General features: G+C 41.4%; 1 protein-coding gene across 1 annotated transcript in view; it reads right to left on the bottom strand.

The window, feature by feature from the left end:
- Positions 1-1,671: 1,671 nt before the first annotated feature.
- Positions 1,672-17,074, bottom strand: part of tmx4 (thioredoxin-related transmembrane protein 4) — a 59,118-nt gene continuing 43,715 nt past the window's right edge. Inside the window, exons 5-8 of the mRNA XM_070889866.1 lie at positions 15,529-15,574; positions 7,677-7,778; positions 5,721-5,784; positions 1,672-4,196 (exon numbers count right to left, since the gene is read on the bottom strand). Of these exons, the coding sequence (XP_070745967.1) occupies positions 3,895-4,196; positions 5,721-5,784; positions 7,677-7,778; positions 15,529-15,574 (514 nt within the window). The 3' untranslated portion in view covers positions 1,672-3,894. The remainder of the gene's footprint in view (positions 4,197-5,720; positions 5,785-7,676; positions 7,779-15,528; positions 15,575-17,074) is intronic.

Here is a 17,074-nt window from a genome sequence, read left to right as displayed (position 1 = left end):
CCTGATGTTGGGGAAATCCAGAACCAGGAGACACAGTCTAAGGTAAGGGGTAGGCCATTTAAAACTGGAGAAATTTCTTCACTCAGTTGTTAACCTGTGGAATTCCCTTCAGCAGAGAGTTGTTGATGTCAGTTCATTGGATATATTCAAGAGGGAGTTAGATATGGCCCTTACGGCTAAAGAGATCAAGGGGTATGGAGAGAAAGCAGGAAAGGGGTACGGAGGTGAATGATCAGCCATGATTTTATTGAAGGGCTGAATGGCCTACTCCTGCACCTATATTCTATGTTTCTATATTTCTATGAAATGGCCAACCCGCCTCCTGGGAGTTGGTTGGCTGCCTGCCCCCTGCCCCACCTCAGTTAAACTTAAAGAGATGGTTTGGGGCTGGGTTGGAGGTTTTTTTTTGTTTAAATTACATCCCTCCCAGCCTCAACCCATGCATTTATGAGGGTTAAAATTCAACCCTACATTTCAAAAGGACTTTATTGATGGCTGTAAAGTACCTTGGGATGCAGTTCGTGAAAGACGCTGTATAAATGCAAGTCTTTCTTTCTTTATGTAGGCAAACACAGCAGTCATTTTACACATATTAAGGTCCCAGAAAGAGATGAATGACCAGTTAAATTGGCTTTTAGTGATGTTGGTTTAGAACTATGTTGGCCAGGACATGGGGACAACTTCCTGATCTTCACCAATTAGTGCCATGGGATCGTCAGTGTCCACCTGAACCACAAAAACAGGCAGACCAAGCCTCAGTTTAACATCTCACCCAGCGGTCACAATCTCCTATAAAATATAGTACTCCCTCAGTCTACATTGGAGCATCAGCTTAGATTAAATTCTCAAATCCGAGGTCTTGAAGCCACAACCTTTTGATTCAGAAAAAGAGTTTTACCCACTGAGCCCACCAAGTACCAATATTTAAATAAATATTTGTTGATTCTAGTAATGAATTTTTAAGAAGATTCAGACCAGCAGTCGGTAATTAACACACAAATCCCAGTAGTGATGGACTGTGCAGAGTTCATGAAGTTACGATAATTAGCGTCAGTAGTTCAGAGTTAGGAGTGTTGCGGGTGGGGGACGCATAGCCTGCTAAAAGTGTGCAAGGTTGGGCAGGAATGGGCACAACCGCATTGATGCGGAGAGTCAAGTTGCCTGCCAACACTTACTGTCCAGGCTCACGTGAATAATGGCCCCTTGTATATGTGATATCAGAAAATGACCTGCACCCCTGGAATTCGATCCCAACAATTAATTCCATTTGGAGTGGAGGGGAAAATTTTTCCAGAAAAGGCAAAACAAGGTGTTGAATGGAAAATACCATCAGCACCAGGGATGGAGAACTGCAGATATACAGGTGAACTGGATACAGCATTTTCCAAGTCCTCAGAAAGTAAAGACTGCGCAGATGTACTTGGAGCAGTCCTGGTTAGACCCCCATAGGCAATGGAAAAAAGGAGAGATTATTATTTGGAACTATTGTCTGCACCTATTCTATCAGAGCTTTTTGATGTATTTGCTGTGTGTGTTGATTAGCATTTTCTTCCAGCAATACATTGAATGCTTCTGTTCATTGGCAGTCGTAGATTATACCATTGAAGAAAGATGGCGTGCTATGTAGTATGGGGCATTAAAATGGTTAGATCGTTCAAGGATAAACCAAACAACGTACAAAAGGCATGCGTTTATTGCATTTTCTGTTAACAGAAATCAATGGGTTTGTAGAAATAACACTTGCATTGTTAAAACATTTTTTTCCTCAAAAAATAAACACAAATTGCCATGCCATGGTGAACACATTCCTTCTGCCTTCTAACAAGTACAGCTAATTACTTAACGTAAAGCTGAAGTAAAAAGGCTGTGCAATTAATGTTTTGGTCCATACCACCTCCATTTTACCTGACTTCGCAATCCTCAGAAGCATCGACAGCTTTGAGCTTCAAGTATATTCATCAATGCACATTGCACAGCACAACAAAAAAAGTTTCTCAAAATAAAAAAGGCAAGTTTGATGGACAACTGCAATAGCCAAAAATTTAAAAAATATAGAAGCGCACCCATTGTGGTCGCAGTGTAGAGACACATGCAAGTTTTCACAAGCCTCTACGTAACTTGTAAACAAGGCCAGCCAAACTATGGGCAAAGCAATAAATACAAAATATAGCAGGTACTTCTGCATTCGTCTTACAAAAAGAGATACATCTCCAACACCACGCTCATAAAATACAAAAAGGTAATTTTAAAATACAGCCTTCCGCATCCCCATAATACAAATCCAGAAAGAAATATTCTTTACAAAAATAGTACAAATCTTGCACTACAGGCCCAATTTAATAATGATAGAAGATACTGAACGGTCATGGTACAAATGGCAAAACTTTGTTAAATCTATCAGAAATGCATGTCTTTATGGTCATGCAGAATTGTCAATATATTGCTCGTAATATTACAAAGTGAACAGCTTCAGAATAATAATTACATTTTAATCCCAAGAACAATGACTCCCTGTTTAAGTTATAATTCCCCACCCACCCATCCAATAGTCTTTTAAACCCATCAGAAGTCCATTGGAACGCTTTATATTGCAGAGTACTACAACTAAAAAAATTTTTTTAAATGAAAGCTGAAATCAGAAAACACTGTGTCCATTCTTGAGGCGAATCCCTCAGGTACAGAAGGAAACACACTTTTCAGCAGCTATTTATAAGCAAGCATCATGTTAATCCAAGTTAAAGCCACGCTGTATTGCTGGCTGGATCACACAGATTTAGGTACAGATCAGCAGTTTACACTTTTTAAACCCAGCCATCCCAGGTTCATTGGTGGAAACAAATACCATTATAAAATGTACAGGCCTCCAAAGAACAGCCCATTAAGGGGCATCAAAGGGTTGGCTCAATTCCTGGAATAGCCGGTTCCCAAGGATATACCCGCCTCCCTCCAACAGAAATCTGTGCAGCAAGGCATTACAGGGTGTCAATGATCAGCAATACTACTGCTGTAGGTGCTCTGATCAACTCCCTTTTAATGGGGGACAATAAAGCATTTATGGAAAGAGTGGAGGGAGGAACTTGGTACAGTACAAATACATTCAGCATTCATACAACATGGCAGACAACAATTTCTATCCTTCCATCTGCTGCAGTGTAAATAAGCTGTGTATTTTTCAAATGATTGAAACTGAGGATTGCACAGAAAGTCACCAAGCCCTCCACGACCACAGTTCATACACATACTGGAATGTCTTGCAAATCACTTTCATCGGGGCCCCTTCAAGAATGTGTTTTAACCAAACGTTCCAACCACTATTGCCTTTATTATAACTCTTACTGCTTTAGTTTGGTTTAGCATGTGTACTGAAACCGTATTTCTGAATGGAGTGTGCAATAAACTGCATACACTTTGGATGCAGAGTTCTGTACCTGGAAGTTTAAACTTGCCAACTTCTACAAAAAGATATAATTCCTATTAAAACATGCACCTTAAAGGATGTACGGAAAGGCCAGGGCACTGGCAATATGGCTAAGATCGAGGTATAATATTTGCAAGCGGTGTTATTTGTTTTGAAGATAACCTCTGCTTGCACAAGTGTACTCAGATGCTAAAGCATGCTTACTGGAGCATTACTGCCCTTTTGAAAGTACAAAACGCAAAATATTCATTAACCTATAAAAAGAATTTCTTTAAAAATGGTAAAAGTTCCTGTACAGTATATTCAATTAACATTTAATCAAGATTGTCAGAGCCAATAAATTCAGAACTAGAAAAAAAAAGGAAAGCCAAACAAGCCAAATTTCTAAGTTCAAAAAGGTCAGACAGAAAGTCCACAGAAGCACAATTCTTTGGTCAAAGTTCTGGAAAGTGGTATTTGTTTCCAAACAGGAGCATTTAGCAGTCTTCCTTTAGTATTCGTTTTCTGACCACTCTGTCCGGCTCGCTTTCCGATGGCTGCTGATCTAAATTGCCCTCATCTTGGCCATTTTCGAAGTCATCCTCAAGAGCAGACTCATCTCCCGAGGCCTTGTCGCTCAAACCATTCTTTTCTTGCTCTGGTTCAGATTCGTGTGCTCCCCATTCTGGAACATCTTGCTCCTTCTTCTCCGGCTCATCAGAGTCCTCCTCATCGTCCTCGTCTTCCCCGTTTCCTTCATCTTTTTCATTTCCTTCTTCATTTCCATCTTCAGTAATCTCTGTAGAATCATAGAATCATAAAATCGTTACAGCACAGAAGGTGGCCATTCGAGCCCATGCCGACTCTCGGCAAAAGCACTTCAGCTCGTCCCACTCCCCCGTAGCTCTGCAAAATCTCTCTCCTTCAGGTACCTATCCAATTCCCTTTTGAAGGTCACGATTGAATCTGCTTCCATCACCCTTTCAGGCAGTGCATTCCAGATCCTAACCACTCACTGCGCAAAAAAGTTTTTTCCCTCATGTCACCTTTGGTTCTTCTATGAATACAGAAAGCAGGGCCACGCTGTCCTGAGACACTGTCAGTGAAATACACAAGAGTCTGGTAGCCACTGACAACCCATCTTTCCTTCATCCATGGCCTTTTCAGACCTACTCCTCCACAGGCCATTCATTCTTCATTCACAACCCAATTGTGGGACACTGACCACGGGCAAATTCAGTGCTTGCTTCTCTTCTTGTTACTCAGATTGTATAGTGAGTGAATGGGCTTTATTAAATTGAACAGTTTTGGTCTCCCCATGACAAAGGGTCCAGGCACCTATTTGATAACTGACCGATTGCAAATCAGCAGCTCACTTGTGCGAGGAATCATGGACACAGACATGCATTTCATTATTCTACAGGACAGTGTGTCGCAACATTTGCGAGACAGCCCATTGGTCAACGGTCAGCAACATTACGTTGCATGAACAATTAGCTACAGGAAACACAAAGAACGGTTCTAAAGGTTTTGAGAAAGTATCTGTTGTTCAAGGCAGGCCGTATTTCCCGCAGGCTTTGCCGACTTTAACAGCAGGGCCTGATTTGCATGCAAGGGCTCGGATTCCCACCTGCAGCCAGTTAGATTGCAAGACTGGCTGGCTGCGGGTGGGTAGGCCTGTGGCACGGAGTCACAGAGGGAGGGAGGGCTCACATGAGGGCCGGACATCGGGTGGGGCTGCGAGGGGGAGGGGGAAAAGAGAAGGGAATGGATGATCGTGGCCAGCCACAGGAGGATCACGACCAGGCCTCTGGATGATGGGGGCGGGTCATCTCTGATCGCAGAGGCAGAGCTAGATAGGGACCCTGGATCCAGGAGGTAGGTATATCGGCACTTACCTCCTGGATGCAGCAGTACTCACCTTCCTTTAACTGCCGGGTTTTATGAATTGTGTAATACCCATCCACATGCAGTTAAAAACGAGAGAGGGGTTAAAAAGAGGCTTTCTGCCTCATTACAATAATTAAGTTGACGTCCCGCCTCCTGGGAACGGGTTGCTTGTCCACCCCCCCTAGTCCTGCTTCGTGTCCCGCCTCTGTTGAAATCGAAAGTGGGCGGGTTTGAGGCCGTTTCAGGTCGGGAATCCAATTTTTAACAATTTATCTACCCCGACGCTCCAAAGTCACTCCCAAAGCTTAAAATTCCCCCTGTAATTAGTTTAAGTACACAAAATAATAAAATTGTATTCTAATCGACATTTTTACACATCAAAATGGATCAACATACTGAAATGATGTGCCAATTTAAATTGTGAGGCTCTTACCCATTACTTCGCTTTTCTGTTGACGCTTGGGTGGACATATACAATCAGCAATTAAGACAAGAATCTGAAAAAAGCAAGATATAATTTGATGCTGAGTGCATAGGAAACAGTTATTTAAAGATTATATATTTCAACATTTGGAGAGTCCTTAGCATAGCACCAAACGCCTATTGTGCAAATTAAACTGACTAATAACTTGCATCTCAATGTGAAGAGTTTAGATGAATGTAAACTTTAAAAAAATATACTCACTCCTCTTTAACCTGGAATAAATATATCTCTCAAAAAGTAGATTAAAAAAAAATAGCACACACAAAACTACGCTCCACAAATGGAGCAAAAGATAAAATAGCTTCACTTATTACTTTACAGAATTCAAAATTTTATAAAAAACCATCCAAATGTTATGATTCTTTGGGTGATCTATCAGTGCTACATAGTCAGAAGGGAAAAACACAGGCAATTTTACCAACAAGTTTGTCGAAATGGAAAAGATGATAATGGAGGCATTATGAATAGATCTTCAGCTGATTGAGTCCCCATCCCTCATTCCTGTTCCCTGTCCTTCATTACTGCCCCTGTTATTGGAGGCTCACACCCACAAGATCACCAGTTTGTTTGCAACTATGTCTTCATCCTTGTACTGACACCCCATACAGGATTTTTAATAGTCCTTTTAATCTTTCTTCTTCAGTGACACAAGGGGTGTTCAGTTCAGACCTCAATCACCATCTGGCAACAAATGTGGGCACCGATGGTGCACTGACAGTGGGGGGGGGTGAAAAAAAAAATCACTGGAAAAAAATGGTAGAAACGGAAGTAGATAATTAACAAAAACCTATGACAAGGATGTAGTACAAAACTATTGGCCAACACTTGTTAAACGCAATTCATGGCTTTGCATACAACAACTTGCATTTATATAGCACCTTTAATATAGTAAAACACCCCAAGGCACTACACAGGAGTGATCAAACAGAATTTGACATCGAGCCACATAAGGAGATATTAGTTCAGGTCGGCAAAAGCTTGATCAAAGAGATAGATTTTAAGGAGCGTCTTAAAAAGGAGAAAAGGTAGCGAGGCGGAGAGGTTTGGGGCGGGAATTCTGGAGCCGAGGGCTAGGGAGCTACATATGTAGTAAAGTGCAGTTATAATGTCGGTATTAGTCTCAGACTAATAACCTTGCAGTGTCGGTGCAGGCAGACCACAGAGACAGTGCAAGCTATGCATCAACAAAGGCTTTCCTGTATAAAGTTTTGCTATCTGAATTGCTCAATTTAATGATGGTGACTTCACATTTACCTGGAGCAAACCGAAAATCAGTGTGAACTCAAGCTTGAGCAAGTCGACCGCGTGGCAGTGTGCTCAAAACTGCTTGGCACCATCGCAAAAGTGGCACTATCATGTACGTAAAAGCTGCATGATCGCCAGCTGCACTATTGATAAGGAAGACTTGCATTTATATAGTGCCTCAGGACGTCTCAAAGCACTTTACAGCCAATGAGGTAACTGTTGAAGTGCAGTCACTGTTGTAATGCAGGAGCCTGCAAGCTCCCACAAACAGCAATAATTGCCAGATAAACTGGTTTTTGTTGAAAAGATTGCATAAAATGCAACTTTCAGGCTGGATTAATAAGTTATAAAAGAGATGACCGTGTAGCATGGTGAGGTCTGCCTGGGATGGGCAAGAAATAATGAAGGAAGGGTTGCCAATGCAACGCTATAGCAAAATAGGAACCGAACATGCTAGAAATTCACAGCAAACTGATCAGTGTTTGAAAAAGAAACTTGTCCAATTCTTTCAATGAAATGTCCTACTAAAGAAAAGTTATAACTCACCTTACTTCTAGTGTAGAATTGATCCGAGTAGCTAATCTCAATCCACTATTCCCAACCCCTTACAACAAACAATTGAAATCAGACCGAGAACATGCAGTGTATGCATCAACTTACCAGGCCGAGGATAAGACCTGCCACTAGAGTAGCTACAGCAAAAATTATGTAGGAACCCCAAACTGGAATTCCCAGTGTCTCAGTCAAGTAGCCATGCATTTGCTGCAAATCAAAGAGAAATATTTTACATTATAAATTTCTCTAATGTGTCACTCATGCCAACAACAACAACAACTTGCACTTATATAGCACCTTTAATGTAGTAAAACGTCCCAAGGTGCTTCACAGGTGTGTTATAAAACAAAATTTGACACAGCCATATAAGGAGCTATTCGGGCAGATGACCAAAAGCTTGGTCAAAGAGGTAGGTTTTAAGGAGGAAAGAGGGGCGCAGAGGTTTAGAGAGGGAATTCCAGAGCTTAGAGCCCAGACAACAGAAGGCATGGCCACCAATGATTAAAATTGGGGATGCTCAAGAGGCCAGAATTAGATGACACTTGCTACATTGTTCATCACAGTACATAGCAAAGCAGCTGTAAAAAGGCATCATATCAAGATGGAAATACATAATAAATATCTACTAATACAAAGAAAAAGTCACTAACTCAAAAGGAATATGTTGAGGTTCTTTTTGATACTTCATGAGTTTATGACATGTCGATGAGGGCTACTGGCATTAAAACAAAAAAAAAGGCAAATAATCAGCAATGCCACAGAATATTAAATTTGATATGTGAAATGCTCGGTTCAAATGACTGCTGCTAAAGCAACTGTAGCACCTCTTAGTCAACAGCAGATCAGAGGCACAGACTCCACAGATCCATCGGTGCAGACTCAATGGGCCGAATGGCCACTATCTGTGCTGTACTATTCTATGATTCTAGATCCTCTGCTAAATGGCAGAATTAGCGCAAGTTACTGGTTCCATCCCTTTATAACCGTGTACAGTAGATACCTCAAGTCGCTAGAGAAATACCACCAACGATGTCTCCGCAAGATCCCACAAATCCCCTGGGAGGACAGATGCACCAACATTAGCGTCCTCATTCAGGCTAACATCCCCAGCATTGAAACACTGACCACACTTGATCAGCTCCGCTGGGTAGGCCACATAGCTCGCATGCCAGACAAGAGACTCCCAAAGCAAGTGCTCTACTCGGACCTTCACGGCGAATGAGCCAAAGGTGGGCAGAGGAAATGTTACAAGGACACCCTCAAAACCTCCCTGGTAAAGTGCAATATCCCCACCGACACCTGGGAATCCCTGGCCAAAGACCGCCCTAAGTGGAGGAAGTACATCCAGGAGGGCGCTGAGCACCTCAAGTCTCATCGCCAAGAGCATGCAGAAATCAAGCGCAGGCAGCGGAAAGAGCCTACGGCAAAGCTGTTCCACCCTCCCTTACCCTCAATAACTATCTGTCCCACTTGTGACAGGGACTGTGGTTCTCGTATTGGACTGTACAGCCACCTAAGGACTCATTCGGAGAGTGGAAGCAAGTCTCAATTCTGAGGGACTGCCTATGATGATGATGGTACTCATTTTTAATAACTATTTTAAAACTAATACAAAAAAGTAGAAAATATACTAAATTTGGGAGGAAAGTTTAAAAAAAAACTGCTGAGTCTGAAATGGCACTACAGGAAATGCACGCTGCTTCAGGGATGAGCCGTCTGTAAATTATTTCATACTTCCAAGATAAGAAATAGGAACAGGAGTAGGCCATATGGCCCCTCGAGCCTGCTCCGCCATTCAATAAGATCCTGGCTGATCTGATCAAGGACTCAGCTCCACTTCCCCGCCCGCTCCCCATAACCCCATATCATTTAAGAAACTGTCTAGTTCTGTCTTAAATTTATTCAATGTCCCAGCTTCCACAGCTCTGAGGCAGCGAATTCCACAGATTAACAACTCTCAGAAGAAATTTCTCCTCATCTCAGTTTTAAATGGGCGGCCCCTTATTCTAAGATCATGTCCTCTAGTTCTAGTCTCCCCCATCAGTGGAAACATCCTCTCTACATCCACCTTGTCAATCCACGTTTTCAATAAGATCACCTCTCATTCTTCTGAATTCCAATGAATAGAGGCCCAACCTACTCAACCTTTCCTCATAAGTCAAACCCCTCACCCCCGGAAGTGAACCTTCTCTGAACTGCCTCCAAAGCAAGTATATCTTTTCGTAAATATGGAAACCAAAACTGCACGCTGTATTCCAGGTGTGGCCTCATAAGGTGTGACCTTATATAGCTGTAGCAAGACTTCCACTGCTTTTATACTCCATCCCCTTTGCAATAATTATATTATATTGAAACCGATTTGCTATTTCCACCATGCATTTCAATAACATGCCTGCCAAAATTCATGCTATCTAGCGACAGATCTTTATGAAAACCAACTTATAATCCCAACTGTGGAGTTGACCAGAACGCACTGCTATTTACTTGTGTCTGTGTACTTGTGGGATCTACATCACATCGATTTTCATAAATTCTATTCATACTAAACGTTTAATCTCCTTAACTAGTCTTTTATCTGATTTAAGAGCTGAACGAGATGGACTTCATGGTGCAGCACATCCCTTTGCAGTTTAGACCCAGCGTAGCGAAGCTCACCATGTGTCTGTATTTGGACCAGACAGCCCAGTGTTTGAGAGGATGGTTCAGAAAGTGCAAGATAAACTGGACATTATATTAAAATTACATCATACTTTTCTTTCATTAAAAAGCAAACAAAATATGTATTTAAGTTGAAGGTGCAGCCTATATACACGTTCATATCCAACCTTCCCTTCCACGGGTTAAGAGGCTCAAGCATGGTTAGCCTATAACAAGTACACGACAAGTCCAATTCTTCCTCCATTAGCTTGAGGGACTTCAGTTACATTGATAGACTGGAGAAGCTGCGGTTGTCCTTTCTTGGAGCAGTGAAGAGTAGAGGTGTTCAAAATCACGAGGGGTCTGGACAGGGTGGATAGAGAGAAACTGTTCCCATTGGCAGAAGGGTCGAGAACCAGAGTACACAGATTTAAGGTGATTGGCAAAAGAACCAAAGGTGATGCAGGAAAAATGTTTTTTTACCCAGCAAGTGGCTAATTTCTGGAATGCAGGGCGGTAGAGGCAGACTCAATGTTATCCAACTCCTTTTTTGAAAGGTAAGTATCTGAAGGAAAAATAATTGCAGGGCTACGGAGTATGGAGTGGGACTAGCTGAGAGTCGGCATGGGCTCGACAGGCTGAATGGCCTTCTTCCGTGCTGTAACCAGTCTATGATTCTGAAACTACAGGCAGAATGAATGGCAAATGGGTATTTAAAATAAAAAACAGAAAATGCTGAAAATACACAGCAGGTTGGAGGGGGGGGGGGGGGGGTGGGGGCAGTCATTTAGGGTTGCATCCAATGCTTTGTTCCAATTCTGTTTGCAGGGTTGCATCTAACAGTACTGTGTATAGTTTTGGGCACAAGATATTACATAGGATATACATCACAGAAACAGGTAATTCAGCAAAACCAATCTGTGCTGACGTTTGTGCTCCATGCGAGCCTCCTCCAGTCTTTCCTCATCTAAATCCATCAACATAACCCTCTATTCCCTTCTCCCTCATATGCTTGTCTAGCCTCCCCTTAAATGCATCTATACTATTTGCTTCAATCACTCCGTGGAAGCGAGTTCCACATTCTCACCACTTTTTGGGTAAAGAAGTTTCTTCTGAATTCCCTATTGGATTTCTTGGTGACTATCTTATATTGATGGCCTCTAGTTATGCTCTTTCCCACAAGTGGAAACATTCTCTCTGTATCCACTCTATGAAAATGTTTCATAATTTTAAAAAGACCTCTATTATGTCACCCCTCAGCCTTCTCTTTTCAAGAGAAAAAAAAAAAAGAGACCCAGCTTGTACATCCTTTCCGGATAGGTGTACCCTCACATTTCTGGTATCATCCGTGTAAATCTTCTCTGCATTCTCCAGTGCCTCTATATCCTTTTTATAATATGGCGACCAGAATTATACGCAGTACTCCAAGTATGGTCTAACCAAGGTTCAATACAAGTTTTGCATAACTTCTCAACATTTCAATGATATCCCTCTAGAAATAAACTCTAGTGCTTGGTTTGCTTTTTTATGGCCTTGTTAACCTATATTGCTACTTTTAGTGATGTGTATTTGTACTTTGCTCTTTCTCCTCGTTTAGATTCATAGTTTCCAAGTAATAAGTGATCTCCCTAATTTTCTTACCAAAATATATCTCGCATTTATCTGTATTGAACTTTATTTGCCAATGATATGCCCATTCTGCAAGTTTATTAATGTCCTCTTGTAATTTGTTGCAGTCCTCCTCAGTATTGACTATCGTCCCCAATTTGGTGTCTTCTGCAAATTTAGAAATTGTGTTTTTGATTCCAAAGTCTGAATCGTTAATATAAATTGTGAACAGTGGTCCCAGCACTGATCCTTGTGGAACTATACACCTTCTGCCACTGTGAATAGCTACCCTTTAACCCTACTCCCTGCTTTGTGTCTTGAAGCCAGCTAGCTGTCCATTCTGCTAATTGTCCTCCTACTCCGCATTCTCTGATCTTATTTATTTGTCTATTATGTAGTCTATTATCGAAGGCCTTTTGAAAGTCTAAATAAATTACATCATCTACTGCATTACCCTTGTCTACTCTGTTACTTCTTCAAATTCGCTGAGTTTTGTCAAATAAGACTTTCCCTTTTGAAATCCATGCTGACTATTCACTATTATATTTTTGGTTTCGAGATGTTCTTCTATTTTCTCCTTTAGTAGGAATTCCATTATTTTTCCAACCACCAATGTTAAGCTGACTGTCTATAATTCCCTGGATATGTTCTATCTCCCTTCTTAAACATAGATATTATGTTAGCTAACTGCCAGTCCTCTGGCACTTTTTCTAACGAATTATTAATATATTGTGTAGTAATGCCTCTGCTATCCCTTCCCTTGATTCCTTTAAAATGTGCGGATGTAATCAGTCTGGGTTCTTATCCTCTGAATTTGATTACTTTATTTACCATATTTCATCTTTTTATTTTAAATGCAGTTATTTCATTTCTAATATCATCCGATGTCATGTCCACCTGTTCTGTCACCTTGGTAAATACTGAAGTAAAATAATTATTTAATATTGGTCATCTCTCTATTGCTGCCTGTGGTATTATCCAGTTAGTGATCCCTTAGTGGCCCTATTCTCATCCTGACCTTTTTTTAAATTTATGTGCCTGTAAAATATTTCACTATTTTGGTTTATGTTCTTTGATTATTTAATTTCATAGTTCCTCTTTGCCTTCCTAATTGTTTTTGACTTTTCTCCTAATCTCTTCAAAGTCCCCCTCACCATGCTCTCCCCTGATGTCCATGTGCTTAATGTATGCCACATTCCTTACTCTCAATTTTTCCTTTATGGCTTTATTCATCCATGGTGTCTCATTAGTGTTTAGCTTGTTGGTGTTTTTTTTTAAAAAGCGGAATATATTTTTTCTGGATTGTGTTGAACACAGCTTTAAACGCTTCCCATTGCTGTTCTACATCATTGTTTGCCAATATTGTTGTCCTTTTTATTTTCTAAAGTTCTATTCTCAGCCCCTCAAAATCAGTTTTTCTCCAATCTATTACCTGGTCTTCGTCATACTTATGTCCTTCTCAATTATTATCTTAAAGTGTATTATATAATGTTCCCTACTTTTACTTCTCTTATCTGCTCTGGTTCAGTCCCCATTACTAGATTTAATAGTGAATCCTCCCTTGTTGGGCTTTTTACATATTAGGTTAGAAAGGAGTCCTGTACACATTGTAGGAACTCCATTCCCTCTTCTGTCCAATTAATATCAGGGTAGTGGAAATTCCCTCATGATTATGGTTGTGTGTGTTGTACTCATTTCCCTAATTTGTTTGCATATTTCTTTTTCCACTATTAGTTAGTCTGTAGACTACCCCTATTAATGTAACTAAACCTTTAATTTATTTTATCTCATTTCAAATGGATTCTATTTGTCTTGCTGATAGCTGTGTAACTTTTTTTCCATTGCCATTATGTTATCCCTAATAAGTACAGCTACTCCACCTCCCCCTTTTCTAAATATTTTATCCCCTGCAATGTTTAATGCCCAGTCCTGATTTTTCTGTAGTCATGTCCAGGTAATCCCACAACATATTATTGCCTTCAGCTCCCATTTTATTAGACACTGTGTGCATTGCTGTACAGTGAGCTTAACTCATTTTTAATAGCAGTACTTCTCTCTTTATTTTTAACTATCTATTTACACTCCTGTTTTGTACCCTGGCCATCAATGTCCTCCCTCACTTTATTCTGTCCTATGCTTTCCTTTCTTGTTTTGTTTATATTTAGGCTGTTTTCATTTCTTGTAGAACCCTCCCTCCGTCTTACTAGTTTAAAGCCTTTGCCACCTCCCGATTTACCCTTTCCGCTAGGACATAGATCCCATCCCGGTTCAAGTGGAACCCATCCTATCGGTACGGCTCCTTCCTATCCCAGTACTGGTGCTAGTGTCCTATGAAAATGAACCCTTTTCCCCCACACCAGCCCTTTGGCCACATGTTAATTGTCTTAAATCGGAATGTTTCTATGCCAATTTGCACACGGCTCTGGTAATAATCCAGATTACTACCCTCAAGGTCCTGCTTTTTAATTTAGCTCCTAATTTGCGATTGTCCCTCAGCAGGACCTCCTCCCTGTTCCTACGTATGTTGTTTGTTGCGACATGGACCACGACAACTAGATTTACCCCCTCCCTTCCCAAATTATTGGCCTTGGAGGGGGTACAGTACAGATACACCAGGACTTGAAGGGTTAAATTCTGAAGCCAGGTTGCATACACTTCGTTTGCATTCCCTGGAGTTTAAAAGGTTGAGGGGTAATCGAATTAAAGATCTTTAAAATAATTAAAGGGACTTGATCGGGGAAACCATTTCCTCGTGGGGGAATCCAGATAAGAGGGTGCAATCTTAAAATTAGAGCTAGGCCATTTAGGAGTGAAATCCGGAAGAACTGTTTCCACACAAAGGGTAGTGAAAATCTGGAACTCACTCCCCCATGAGGCGGTGGATGCTGCGACAATTGAAATATTCAAATCGGAGGTCGATCGATTTTAAGTGATGGGTATGGAGCAAGGCAGGCAAAATGGAGCGGAGATACAAAATCAGCCATGATCTAACAAAATGGCGGAGCAGGCTCGAGGGGCTGAATGGTCTCCTCCGATTCCTATGTTCCTAAATGTGAGGAAAGCATTTTTGTTCCAATGCCTATTTTGTTTTTATAATTTGTTCACAACTCTTACACGGACATAATTCCAGATCCTTCTTGGAGAATTCAATTAAAAATGACATTACAAAATACAATTTGCCAGTGTTTAGAGTTCGAGGACTGTCTGCTTCAGAAGATTTGCTATTTACCCTGCCAATTTCATGCATCAATTCATTCCAATGGGATCAACTACAGTCGATTTAACACATCAGCCAGCACAGAATATTAAGACTTTAAAAAAAAAGGGGGAAAAGAAGTTCTGTAAAAAGCCATGCAAAGTCAAAACCACTGCACAGCGGAGCAGTAGAATACCATTTGCATAGCAATTGGTTTGTAGTCATAGAAACTAATACAACAATGAAAATTGCTCACTAGGTTTGACCGTATTCATTCTCGTTTAAGTAAGCCCATTACATTTTGCCAACAGTTAAAGCAGCAATACATTTTCGGTACAACTTTTAAGTAGTTCTATTGAGGTATATTGACAAGGACCTCGGCACCCCTCCTCTCAAGTGTAAACATTATTCTGCCGTCAAGGTTGCGATATTCCCGTAAAACAAAATCAGGAATGGATCAATTAACAGAAAAAATAATAACTCAGACTGGTGTTGTGCAGTTTGGTTGATACTTACTCTGATCCACACCGACAGCCGGAATAGACTCGCCATCCCGGACATGCTAAAGGAAGATCAGAAAAATAAAAACAAATTCATTCACGGGAACAAATTGACTCCGCTCCACTATTAGCCGCACCATAAACAAAGCTGGTCAACATGACAAAAGCATCTTATTGAAGACCGGGCGATGGGTTGAAATCAGCCAAGCACAGGTACGATGGGTCGAAAGGCCTCCTTCTGTGCTGTATGATTTAAAATGTGATGGCCGTAGGGAGGGTGCAGAAAGGATTTACGAGAATGATTCCAGGAATGAGGGACTTCAGTTTAGTTGATAGACTGGAGAAGCTGGGGCTGTTCTCCTTGGAGCAGCGAAGATTAAGAGGAGATTTGATAGAGGTGTTCAAAATCATGAGGGGTCTGGACAGAGTAGAGAGAGAGAAACTGTTCCCATTGGCAGAAGGATCGAGAACCAGGACACAGATTTACAGTGATTGGCAAAAGAACCAAAAGCGACGCAAGGAAAAAACTTTTGTACACAGAGTGGTTAACATCTGAAATATACTGCCTGAAGGGTGGTGGAGGCAGACTCAATTTTATCTTTCAAAAAGGGAGTTGGATAAGTATTTGAAGGAAAAAAAAAATTGCAGGGCTACAGGGAAAGGATGTGTGAGTGGGACCAGCTGAGTGCCAGCATGGGCTCGCCAGGCCAAATGGCCTTCTTCCATGCTGTAACCATTCTATGATTCCAGCTGCCCTTTGAGTTCGAGACAGGCAGGGCCCCCAGTATCTTACTGGTAAGATAACCCTTCTGTTTAGGAGTGAACTCTGAGCCTGCCCGGCTGCAGGTTTTAACTGGTTGTGATGCAACAAGGATTGCACATGTAAATTAAGGTCAGATAAATTGACAAATGTGGGGACTGATCTGGCAGGGGGCAGGGGGGGGGGGGGGAAAGAGAAGCGAAAGAGATCAGCAGAACCCCAATAGGGAGAGAGAAAAAAAAACTGCCTTTATAAATCACTCTTTTCACAACCTCAGAACATCCCAAAGCTCTTTACAATCGTGACTACACTTTGTTGGCTGTAATGTAGGAAATGTACTGGGATAAATGACCAGATACTCCATTTTTAATTATTTAAAATGATATTGGTTCAGGGATAAATGTTAGCCAGGAAAGAACTCCCCCTGGTCTTGGACTACTGAAGTCGTATGATCAGCCATGATCGTATTGAATGGCGGTGCAGGTTCGAAGGGCCGAACGGCCTACTCCTGCACCTATTTCCTATGTTTCTACATCTTCGTTAAAATAGTGCCACAGGCCCTCGATTGAACGTCCCCCCTAATGACGGGGCCTCAGACAGTGTAGTACTCCAATGCTGTGTCAGCCTAGATTTTGTGTGTTCAAGTTTCTGGAGTGGGACTTGAACCCACCACCTTCTGACTCAGAGGCAGGAGTGCTACCAACTGAGCCCATGGTGAACAATACAGACTAGCAAGATCCCAGGTTTGACCCCCAGTCCGCACTGAGTTAACTGCTCTCAGTTGGGTCTCTACAACAGGCCT

This window comes from Pristiophorus japonicus, chromosome 9 (assembly GCF_044704955.1).
Source record: "Pristiophorus japonicus isolate sPriJap1 chromosome 9, sPriJap1.hap1, whole genome shotgun sequence".
In the NCBI taxonomy this organism is placed as follows: Eukaryota; Metazoa; Chordata; class Chondrichthyes; family Pristiophoridae; genus Pristiophorus; species Pristiophorus japonicus.
The sequence above is the reverse complement of the archived record's forward strand: the minus strand, read 5'-3'. Positions and strand labels throughout refer to the sequence as shown.